Below are 12,391 nucleotides of genomic sequence, written 5' to 3' on the forward strand. Positions count from 1 at the left end.
TCACAAAAATGTTATGATGTGTGATCCACACGCTGTACCATAAGCTAATTTTGTAATCCTCCACCCCTGATCTGTTTTAGCCATGTATGGTTTTTTGTGAAAACGAGAGATGCAGTCATGCTGGTGTACAAGATAGAGAAGGTGTTCAAGATGCTGACTTTGTACTTTATGTTAGTGCGCTGACTACTGAGCGCTGTGGCCAAGAGAATATTGTTGCTTATGCGGCTTACTGCCAACTAGAAGCAGAAATGGACAGGTATGTTACATTCCTTGTTGTTTGTGACCTCTAGCCTTACCAAAATCATCTTTTAACATAAAAGATGAAATTCATGCATTTTAAATACATAAATATATGCTGCTACATGTTTGCGTGTTCCACTCTATGCTGCCTTACAGCTTACTCAGTCCACTTTGAGACATTATAGATCATAAGACAATGGATGGCTTCCTCCCACAGTCTCCTTGCCCTTATGAAATGTTGCCATCTGGAACTCTAGATTTCCCACTAGGAAGGGCATATACATAAATATTGATGCAGATCTTTTTCTCTCCTGTCTCCCAACATTTGTAATTAATTATATGTTGGCACTTTATGCTTTACAACTGTGCTTGGGTTCAGTTTTGCTTCATCTCGATAGTGCCAAGATGCCCCAAGGCGAGCATTGCATTCTATAAAACCCCACAACATACATACACAACTCGCTGCATTTATTTCAGACATTTTTAATTCTACAATTCACCTCATGACGTCTCAACAATTTTATTTTGATGAGTGCACGCTCCTGTTTTTGCTCCTTCTCCAACCCTTCTATTTTCTTAACCATGCATGGCTTTAATGTTTTGTTGCTTTGTTTTTCCTTTTTTTCCTTACCCCTTTACTAATTATTTAAGTTTTGCAAAAAATCTATTATTAAACCTATTTTTTGTATGCTTCCATAACATTTGTATATAACTGAGTGCTATTTCGATTAAATGGAATTCTAATGGATTCCTTTCTCTCAGATATTCCTATTTATACACATCTTTTACAGGCGCAAGTCTTGCTTCAGAAACCTGTGCAGCCAATCTGGGAGTGGGATGTGTGGGGGGTGGGGGGGGTTCAGATTATCGCAAGTGCTGTATGGTGTTTGGGTCTGGCTCACGATGCTGTGGTGGCCGAGATAAGCCCCCTCCCCTCCCCCCAAGCCCACACTTGGCCAACCTCAGTTTTGATCAAATAAGGTGATCAGACAGACTGGTGGTAAATCAAGCTTCTTGTATTATATAGTGAATACACAGCATACAGAGTGATCAGCAGGGAACACAGCATGCAAGTGTTCAGGCAGTCTGCACATGGAGTACTCTGACCCCCTCTCCCCCCAGAGTGCCGGTTATATAGCATATCATAGGCAAACACTAATATGTTTTAGTACTTTAACAGTGGGGGTGTTACTTGGCACGATATTGCAGACATTTGGCAAGAACTGTCGACATCTCAGTGACGCAGCCCTGCCGGGACATCGTGTTGTATTATGAATAAGCGGCATTCGCAGAAACCCTACTATTCACTCCCATATATGGGGATAATGCTATACTTGTACAGAATAATCGGAAGGGAAGGTCTGACATATCCTCTGCCCTAGGAGGGGTTTGGACCTGTCTGGGGTGCTGCGTGTAAAGGGACACAGAGGGAGGTGACATAGATGGTCTGAGGCCTAACTATATGGGAGAGCCTAAGGTAGCATACCATACCATACCATAGCATAGCATAACCTAGCATACTAATCCTACATAGAATAGCCTAATAATAATCCTGCCACATCAACCGCCAGTTTGGTCGTCGCTGAAACAGAGCGTAGACTACAGGGAGCAGGATTGGGGTATAGCATCAATTGTAGGAGGCCTAGATACACTGGTAACATAGCGATAGGGCTACGGGCCAAGGGAATTGTTACAGAAAGGATACTGCTTCAGAGATCTAAAGCGTCGGTTTCTACGATCCCAATTCAAAAAGTCATATCATTCGGTGTCAGACAAATGTCCTAACACATCCAACATTTCCTGGTCATTGGCGGCGTCTTTAGAGGCGTCCTACTTAAGCTGTGGTGTCTCTATAATGATCGGCAGCAGCCTGGCCTCCGGGGGCAAGCAAGATATTTGTTTAGCACAGCATGACAGAAGGCAACGAATAAGAAATGCCATCTTTTCAAAGACAGCAATTATAACAATAATCATTAAAATACCATGTAGATTGGAAGAGCCCACTGAACCAAAGGTGTTCTGAATCCAAGTTAACAGTGAACCAGCAAAACCTTTGTTTATACTGTGTAAGGTGGTACCAACACCTTGGAGGTGTTTCATGACGTCCTCAACCTGGGAGGGGTTATCGGGTACCCATGTGCAGCATTCTTGTCCTATACGTTTGCAGGTGCCCCATTGGCCCGCTAGTAAATAATTGAGCGCCATTCTATTCTGGAGGACCATAGTTCTGAGTGCAACTTGTTCGCTTTTAAGTATCTGTATTCCTTTGGCGGTGGTATTTGCTACCTGTTCGAGGTGGAGTGATAGGGCATGCAGATCAGCCCTGTTAGTTGTAGTGCCAATGCTTGGGATCAGGAACCCTACAAGGCCTTTGAACCATGTCCAGGCATGGCGTTTGGACCGGCGGGGTGTGTAGTGAGCCTCTGGAAAAAGGGATTGCTGGGCGAATTAACCCAAAGGTGCACTGACTAGTCTAATTAGCTGCTAGCCATTGGTAGGCGCTAGACCCACATAGGAAATGTAGCCCTCTGTGGGTGTGGGAGTGCCACATTGGCGCTATTACTATGGAGTCGTCACTTTAAAGAAGTGAGTAACAATATATGTCGTTTCTGTCACTGTGAAACCGAAACTTCTGAACATCTCCTCACTAGATGCAAAGATACCACCGCCAAACGGATGACGCATCTGGGAGACTTCATTCCTGTGGACTGTATTAGTCGAGATTGGTGGTCATATGCGGCAGCCGGACACTGTATAAAATTAAGCTGTGCCGTAGTTGACTACTTGGACTCTCTACGTCTCGACACAAACTTTATTTGAAACAACGTTTCATCCAGGATTTTCAGAAGTGGCTCGAGCGGACGGTAATAGTCTGATGGACCTTTGCTTGTTTTGGAGAAGTCCTCTTCTCTTTTTCTTCTTCTTCCTTCTTTTTGGATACATAGGACCACATTGTTATAAAAGTCTGATGTCACAATGCTTGCATTGAGACATGTCAGACTGGTGTTTCAATAAAAAAAAAAAAAAAAAAATTACTATGAAATCGTCCTATCTTACTGACAGCTGTGTCGTTATAGGTGTGGGCAGTAGCCCTTCTGTTAATGACATAGGTAGCTGGTGTAATACTCATTGAAGGCAGCATGCCTATCGCGGTGATAGAGATCAGAGCGTGTGGAACAAATGCAGTCGGTATCTTGGGTCGTAAAGTATTGGCATAGCTGGGGTAGAAGATTCCCCCGGGAAAGAGATGGGTCATATTGGGACAAGAAGAGTCATTAATAAGGAGGTCATAACACCATTCAGCAAGATTGAACAGGCCCGGCATGAAGGGAATCCCCCCACGTGCGTACACAGGAGTGTGAGAGCACACATAGCAATCAGAGGCATTCATTTGGTCCGCATAGGCCCAAGAGAAGTTGAGAAAGGTGTTGGTGTCTGGGTGTAGGATGGTGAATGTGGGGTGAGGCAGTACAAATACCATGGTAATTTACAGCAACATGGTGCAAATACTTCACATTTACTACTGTAATAGCAGCACTATTCCTATCTTTAGCAGTCTAACCATACGCAGATGCCCAAAAGTTCCAAAGAGTGTCAGTCATTCCAGGACCCGGTAGACAGGACAGACGATGATGCCAAAGTTCAGGATCCCTGCCAGGATGATGCCAGGATGATGACGGATGTGTAGAGGTGGAAGAAATCGGCTGCAGCGCTGGGCACTCAGCTGGCCTCAAAAACTCATTTAGCTGGAGGACTTATGCACCTACACTCCAGGTGCGCAGCATTATTGTGACTGCTTGGTGACAAAAAATTAGATCAATTGGCCACCCGCAGGACACAAGGGTAGCAAAAACCTTTGAGAGCGATGGTTCACCTGCTGATGTCAGTTGAGATGGTGGCCGCACTCTGCAAATTGTACCTTGGGACAAGTAGCAGAACTTTGTTGTTGCGGAGTGCTGGATGCAGAGCCAAAAGAGTTGTAACTACTGGGACCCCAGTGGGTAGCTGAAGTGGGGTCCTTTTCCCCTGTACCCCTGCAGATTGCAGCTTTGCTGTGTCTTTGGTGATGGCAGATGGGTTGTCTTTGTCCTGGACCTCCAGCTGTTTTTCGTCGTCGAGTAGAGGTGCTGCTTTCACACACTGGCTAGCATGGACCCAGGAGTCATTTCCTCTACAGCGGACTGCTGTGTGGGTTGTCGGCAGGATACGGAAAGGACCTTTCCAGCGAGGATGCAGGGAGGAATTTCACTAATGCACTTTCAGGACCACTCAATCCCCTGGCAGGAGACTGTGGCACAGCTTTTCAGGTGGTCTAGGCAGAGCATCTTCAATTTGCTGGAAATGAGAACTGACAATGAACATTAGTCTTTTGCAATATGACACAACAAGATCATCATTCAGTTGTAAGTCACAGAGCTCGGTGCGGGGGGGCAGAGTAACTGGCATATGCATGGGCCTCCCCATGAGTATTCCATGGGGGGAGAGTCCATTTACTCGGTTTACAGAGTTTCTTAGGTCCATGAGGACAAGCGTGAGGGCATTGGGCCATTTTAGTCCTGTTTCTTGAGAAACCTTGGCAAGGCAGAGCTTCACATCGAAGTTTTAGCGTTTCCACTGCCCCAGCCGATTGTGGGTCAAAATTACAATGAAGGTGCTGGAGTATCCCCAATGCACCGCAAATGTTCTGTACTATCTGTCAAGTGAAATGGGCGCCTCTGTCAGGGTTTATGGATACTGGCAGGCCAAAATATAGGATGAACTACTTTTGCAGTTTCTTGGCCACAGTCATGGAAGCAGCATATTTACAGAGGTAGGCCTCAGTCCATCCAGAGAATGTATCAATTTATAACTAGGATATTCTCAAAGGAGGCGTGCCTGGTTAAGGTCATGAAGTCTATTTAGATATTCACGAAGGGGCCTTAAGAGACTTCATGGGCCCCTGGAGTGGTTTTCACAGGCTTTCCAGGGTTAAACATGAGACAGGTTGGACAGTGAGCACAGTACTGAGCAATGGAGGGAAACGTGGGGGCAAACCAATATATCTGTACCTCTGAGGTCATCTTTCCCTTGCTTGAATGGGACACAGAGTGAGCAACACGTGCGAGATGTGGCAGGAGAGCTAGTGGGGCCACCAACCGGCCCTTGTTATCACACCATAGGCGATCGGAGCAACAAACACATTCATGCTTTTCCCAGCTCTGTTTCTCGGCCTGGGGGGCTGCATCTTGGGGGTCCGCCAGGACGTAAAGAGATGCTAAGGGGTCCGCCAATGATGGGAGAAACAGCAGCACATAATCAGGAGCCTGAGTGCCATGGAGGGCTGCATTTTTCGCATGGCCATCTGCCAGCGCATTACCCTGCAAGATGCTGTCAGAAAGTAGAGAGTAGTCATGTGAGATACCAAAAGCGTAACGTGAATCAGTGAATATAGTGTCTGTGTTGTGTGGCGATCGTGCAAGCCTGTGTTAGGGCAATGAGTTCAGCAACGTGTGCTGATCGTACTGATGGGGGGCTGAAAAACATCTAATACTTCAAAGAAGGTGCAAACAGCAAAACCTGCCTGTATACTCACTTTTGAATCACTAAGACCAGACCCGTCCGCAAAGAGAATGAGGTCTGCATTGGGGAGGGGGATATCCTTGGTGTCTGTTCTTGGTAATGATAAAACGTCAACCGCTGCAAGGAAGTTGTGCGGGTGACTCATCGGGTGTAGGCAGGACAGAGGCAGGGTTGAGTGGGGCGCCTCTGATGAATGATGTTGGTGGCACAGAGGAGCAGTTTTTCATATTTGGAGAGACGTGCAGCAGATAGGTTTTGTGCTTTACCCCTGAGGAAGAGTGCTAATACAGAATGTTATTGCTATGTTCATGTTATGTGCTAGGGCGATGTTGTCAGCTTTTGTAAGGAGAAGGGCAGCAGCCGCTACTGCTCTGAGACATTTGGGAAAGGCAGAGACTACAGAGTCTAACTGTGAGCTAAAATAGGCTACAGGGTGTGGTAGGTCCCTGTGCTTCTGTGCGGGTACACCTAAGGCTTACCCCTCTTTCTCATCACAGAACAGGGTAAATGATTGAGTAGTCAGGAAGGGCAAGGGCGGGAGCAATGGAGAGGGCAGTCTTGAACATGGCGAAGGCTGTGGAAGCGTCAGGAGTCCATGTGAGCTTGTCAGGCTGGGAGTCATGTAGCATCACCTACATAGGTCCAACCATGCTGGCATAATCAAGGATCCAGGGGCAACAAGAATTGTTCTTGCCTTAAAAGGAGCGCACCTCCCTTTTTAGTGGCGGGCATGGGACATTGTAAGATGCAGGACACTCGAGAGGGGGCAAGGTACCTAGCGCTGTGGGAAATGTAATGTCCTAGATAACAGACTGTAGGTAGGCAGAGCTGCAATTTAGCGTTTGTTTACTTTGTGACCTTTACTTTGGAGTCGGTGAGGGAGAACTGAAAGGAAGGTGATGCTATAACAGTAGGTCATCCATGTATTGGTTCATAGAGGAGTACCTCCAGAAAGGTGGCATCCTGCAGGTCTTCCTGCAGAATCTGGGAGAAGAGAGATGGGGAGTCAATAAAGCCCATTTGGAAGGGACCTGTAGGTGAGCTGACGTCCCTTGTAAGTGAACGCAAAGAGATACTGAGAGTCCTGGTGAATGGGGACCGAGATGAAGGCAGAGCCAAGGTCAATGAAAGTGAAAAATTAGGCGTGTGACAGGATACAGGAGAGAATGGTCAGGGGGTCTGGGACCGCCAGATTTGAAGGTATTACCGCCTTATTAAGTGCTCGCAAATCGTGAGCAAAATGGAATTTGCCTGTGCCCTTTTTCTCAATTGGGAGCACCAGAGTATTGCAAGGGCTCTTGGTGTAGTAGAGGATGCCCTGACCAATGAGGGAAGTGATGACAGGCTTGATACCTTCCTATGCCCGAGGGGATATTCTCTACTGGGGCACACATGGGAGAGGCACCTCCTGGATTGAGTGTGATGCGAACGCGTTTAGCAGAGAGAATGTGGCCTACCTCATTGGCATGTGCTGCCCAGAGGGCCACTGCCACTGAGTCAATAAGGTGTTGTACCTGTGTAGCTTGTGCGGGTGTGAGCAGTGAATGAGGCTCTGGGGGAGTGGGCTGTTGGAGGAGAAACAAACATTCTGCTTGCCTAGCTTGTGATAAATACCTCTAGATAAATACCATCAGCAGAAAAATAAATGTTACAATGCATCTTACATAGCCAAGGCATAAAATAAGCAGTGTCGCATAGCAATTTGATAGGCAGTTCTGTGGGTTTGCTAATTAAATTGACACTTGTGTAGCAAAGTTAACTATTTAAGTTACCCTTTTCAATAAAAGCACCAGTCACGCTGAATTCCTCTCTGGCTCTCAATGCTCTCGCAGCCCTCTTGTCTGTTCACTGCAAGTCCAAAGGACCTAATGGAGAGAGAGTGCAATAGTAATCATCTTCACTCATAAGTGCCAAATGCCTGTGTGGGAGTGCTAGACAATATATTTTTTCTTTTTCAAACATTAGAAAACGAGAAGTAATCTGGATGATACTTTTATTAAGCCAACTATATCACCTATGGCAAAGATATATTCTGTTTGGAAAAGACCAGTATGTGTAACTTTATTAAAAATGGTCATGCAATTCCATTCCTAACAATTTAAGTTTCCCCATTATTGCTTCTGTAAAACACTGCATTGTCTCCATGCTTTACAGTAAAGTTTAGCCTAGTGTTTCTAAATCTCAGTGTCAACTAGATTTATTTTTGTTGGGGAGGATGCATCACAGTGATGACTGAACACTTTTGAAAATGTACTTGATCACATGGCCAACTGCCTTTAGTGGCAAATCTAGTTACTTGACCTGCCCTGCTGGTTGCACTTATCTGCGCAATTGGTGCTCAACGCATGAGCGGTTTTATACCAGTAACCCTGAAAGTGTGATGGAAGCCGACTACAACATTCCACCTAGTTTGACCAGTTCTCCGCCTGCTACACCTTCTACTGTGCTTAGTCTCTTACTTTCTTTCCTCTTACATAACGAATACACAAGGCTAACTAGGTGTTCACGCAAAAGAATGATCAATATTTCCATCCAGACTGTTTATCGCCACATCTACTGCAATACCACACACTGTAGTTAGCCTCCAGAGCTCGCTTTTCTTTATAATTATGATTGCATTATATATTAGCACCTGCAGGAAACAGCTGGCCAAACTGGTTTCAGAGCCTTTTCATCAAATCTATTTGTGTCCATTCGTGTAGCTAACCTTTTACATTTTACAGACTCAGCCAAGGCTTGCAAAGTCCACTCGCTCGCATCGTCCAGTAGATTTGATGTAGGGTGAATACCATTTGCTGGGGATGTTAGAAACTTTGATGTAACATGAACTTTTCTTTTTGCAGTAAAAATCAAAGAAAGTTTCACTGTGCATAGCTGGCTTCTGGTTGGCAGCAGTGTGCCAAACTTAGTGGGTTTGTGGTGCATGCACCATTTTACAGAAAGTGCATTTACATTTTGTGTCACCCGTTGTTATGGGCCGAGTGCATTTCATTTAGGTCGAGTAGGTAAACTAAATAACTAAACCTGCAGGTCTAGTGGAATTTTAAAGAATTTGCAAGGCCTTATTCGTCTCACTGATGTCTGTCTTCATGCTGCATTTATGCTCGTTTGATGTTTTGGATCCGAATAACTTCTGATGACGTTAAACATATTAGTACAACATTGCTAATCAAATGGGTGTGTTTGTTAATCAAGACCATTTTATTTAGCAAACTCTGCTAATCAATTTTTGAAAACTAATTTATGCCTTGCATAGCAGATCAATACCTAACAGATTTGCAGGTAAGCAAGGGCTTAACAGAAAGGCATGGTGTTCAGTGATGGGACCAATGGAAACAGACAATTCATTTGATACCGGGTGTGGGATAGTGGTGCCAGATATCCCAACAGCATTGACAATTTCCTTTGAGACATCCACATTAGGAAATTCAGCCGCTCGCAGCTTAGAGCACCTGGCACCAGTGTCAATCAAACAGTTCACTCTCTTTCCCTGGATGCCACATTTGAGATAGTGACCAGACCGGTCCATTAGTAGCAAAGCAGCAGACAGCACGGCAAGGTCCCTCTGGCAATGTCATTGTGGACCATAGGAAATCTGAACGTCCTTGTAGCCCCTGTTAGGAGAAGGAGGTGGTGGAGGGGGAGGTAGTGCTGGTGTAGGGTACCAATTGGAACCGTTAGGAGGAATGAAATCAATGTTGTGATTAGTGCGACCATATTTCCGCGGTCTGGAAGGTTTTATAGGACATCGCTGGATGAGATGGCCCATCTGCTTGCAATATCTGAAGAAAGGTTGCCCTGGAAGGGGTTGCTGGGCAGGCAAAAACGGGTGTGCAAAAGTCTGTTGTGGCAGGTGGGACTACTGAAAAGATGGCAGAGGAATCTGTTGGGCATAGATCTTGCGTGAGGTACCCAGGCGTTCCCGGCCCCCATAGGCAGTCTTTTGTTGAGCATGCTCTATTTGCAAAGTCATAAGGCGGGTAGCCCCATCTTGCTCCTGGCGTTTGAGCTTGTCATAGAAATGTTGCGCTGCTTACAGTGCTTTTTCATAGATTCAGCCTGCCACCCAATTTCCACATTCTGTATATTGTTTGAAATTTCAGGAAGGAGATGGGGGCGCTTGAGAGCCCGAGCAAGATGGCTGCAGGGTAAGGGAACTCCATCGGTAGAAGGCATGAACAGCTGACTTCTACCCTTTGAAACGCAGCAAACCGATTAGAAAAGGAGATTACATGAAGCGAAATGTGAGCTGCAGAGATGGGTGAAACTGCATAGCGGTTTTTGAGATGCTCACCAAAGAAGAAACGCCCGCACTGTAGCACGGTCGTCCAACGGAGCTCACAAAAGGCACGAAGAATTGATGTACGAGCGCCAGACACATAACCGGCTCTGTATCAGCACAGGCAACACGTGATGCTGGGTCCCGATATGTTCACAAGCAGACAATCCGGCAACTGATCACTTGACACAGAGCCAGCATTAGAGGAACCTGTGTGCAGCAGGAGAAACGGAGCGACGCAGCAGCCGGAGTCTGCTGACACAGGGATACATAGCGAGACACAGAGCACCAACTCGCTGGCCCCAGGGGAGATAGGAGCTGAAAACGACAGAGCTCGTCCTCCCACCCAGGGGCGCTCAAAGCAGCTCGGATTTCAGCAGAAGCAAAGGAACACGCAGACAAAGAGGAGGCGGGCCGGGAGGTGGTCGCTACATTGCCTGTTGTTGGACATGGCGCCGGAGCAGGGATGGCCTCATCAATCAAACAAGTAAGGCGTGCGTATGCAAGGGCGTTCGATTGCACAGCCACCATATAACCGCTGCGGCAGCTAGGGTTTGAGGAGGTCAGAGCCCGAAGACACCACTCCCCGATGGGGATCAGGGTACACAGCAGCCGTGACAGGCATTAACCCTGAAAACCACAGCATACGCACACCTAAGTGGGGTGCAGGACACTCGCCAACACCCCCTCTACCCAAAGCGAGGGACATTAGCAGAATTAGAATGCGCCATGCTTGGGGACAACATCGGTCGGGGTGACTAGGACCGCCTGTGGGGACACCGGCCCCATGAAGCACATGCAATCCATAGCTGGGGACGCCAAACACAGATCGCCTCATTTGTGTTGGTTAAGGGCAGACATCCACAGCCCAGACACCTGGCTTGCTTTCAGCAAGGACACAGCAAGTCAACGCACCCTGCCTGCACGCGACCGATCACCGGCGCCACCCTCGCGACCCACATCCTGAGAGAAATCTGATAAATATAATCACAACGCAAGTAATCAGACCCCCTACCCAAGAACCAGACACAGGGAGAGCACTTAATGAGGACAGAACACGCCGCCTCTGGCGCTCAATTCAAGCCACCACCATGCCCAAGCGAAGCAAATTACACTGCAAGTAAGGAAGCCAAGACACAACAATTAAGCCTACCCTGCATAAGAGCGAGGGGCCACTCAAAACGCTTGCAGAGGGCAAAATAAACACAACTAATAGACACGGAGGGAGGTGGCCACAGAAAAGAATACTGACCCCCTCCAAACACGACATAGGAAAAACCAAACGCCCAAATAAGCCCAGAGGACACAGGAAAGCAGGGGAGAACATCAAGAGGCCCGCAATGGCAACTCCATAACTCCCGCAAACCACTGAGTCCTCACATCGACGTGGACACCCGAGGATGTCCACATCCGCAACCAGTGACCTAACCACACTGGTACAAAGCGAGGCCTAAGACATCAATTGCACCAAATGTCTGCACCTCAATGTAAAGCCTACACATAACTGCTCAGAACACACGACAGGAGAGAAGCGATATGACTGGCCGAAGCGGATTACCACCCCACGTAATACCGGGGATGAAGTGAGACCAGACCGTATTCGGCACTCCTCCGGAGCCAATATATGGCCAGGAAACACGCCACGGAGGGCATGCAATAGGCTGCTCACAACTCCGATCTGAAAGACAGCACAAACAGTGCACAAGCTGGAAGTCTACCGCGACGATTGGCACGAACTAAAAACGAAAATGGACATCCAGTTGCAGCTGCAGGCCATATTGGCCGAAATGAAGCTAATTGGTCAACATACTCAAAAAAAAAAACCCTATGGTCCAATATATTAAAGTCCTACAGGACTTCCAAAACTAATTTTCAACTCAAGCAGAGAGGACTACAGATAACGAACTGCGCATAAGCGCCATAGAGGACAATCGGACAACCATGGAAATAGACTTGGACAAGGTCATACGTGAGGTACAGCGACTAGGGGAAAAGATCGAAGACCAAGAAAATAGATCCTGCAGGAACAACCTCAAAGTGGTTGGTATACTGGTTAGCGCCGAAGGTTTGGATCTAGGATACGTGTACGACCTCCTGCACAACGAGCTACACCTGCCAAACGCCAGAGACCTCACTATAGAGCGAGTACATAGTGCACCTATTCCAAAACCATCGCTAAGGAACGCCAGAGGGTCACAACTATGAGACTGCTAAACTTCCAACATAAAGTAGCTATATTGAAAGCATACAGAGCGGCCTCCCCAGTGCGCATAAGCGGTGCAGAAATCAAGATATTCAACGATTACTCAATGG

At 46.9% G+C, this 12,391-nt stretch overlaps 1 protein-coding gene across 2 annotated transcripts in view; it reads left to right on the plus strand.

The window, feature by feature from the left end:
* The window catches only part of LMLN (leishmanolysin like peptidase), a 951,783-nt gene that overhangs the window by 147,734 nt on the left and 791,658 nt on the right, over positions 1 to 12,391 (plus strand). For both annotated transcript variants that reach the window (XM_069616632.1, XM_069616633.1), the window contains exon 6: positions 81 to 256. In XM_069616632.1, the coding sequence (XP_069472733.1) occupies positions 81 to 256 (176 nt within the window). The remainder of the gene's footprint in view (positions 1 to 80; positions 257 to 12,391) is intronic.

Source organism: Ambystoma mexicanum, chromosome 9 (assembly GCF_040938575.1).
Source record: "Ambystoma mexicanum isolate Mex_15411 chromosome 9, UKY_AmexF1_1, whole genome shotgun sequence".
Lineage (NCBI taxonomy): Eukaryota > Metazoa > Chordata > Amphibia > Caudata > Ambystomatidae > Ambystoma > Ambystoma mexicanum.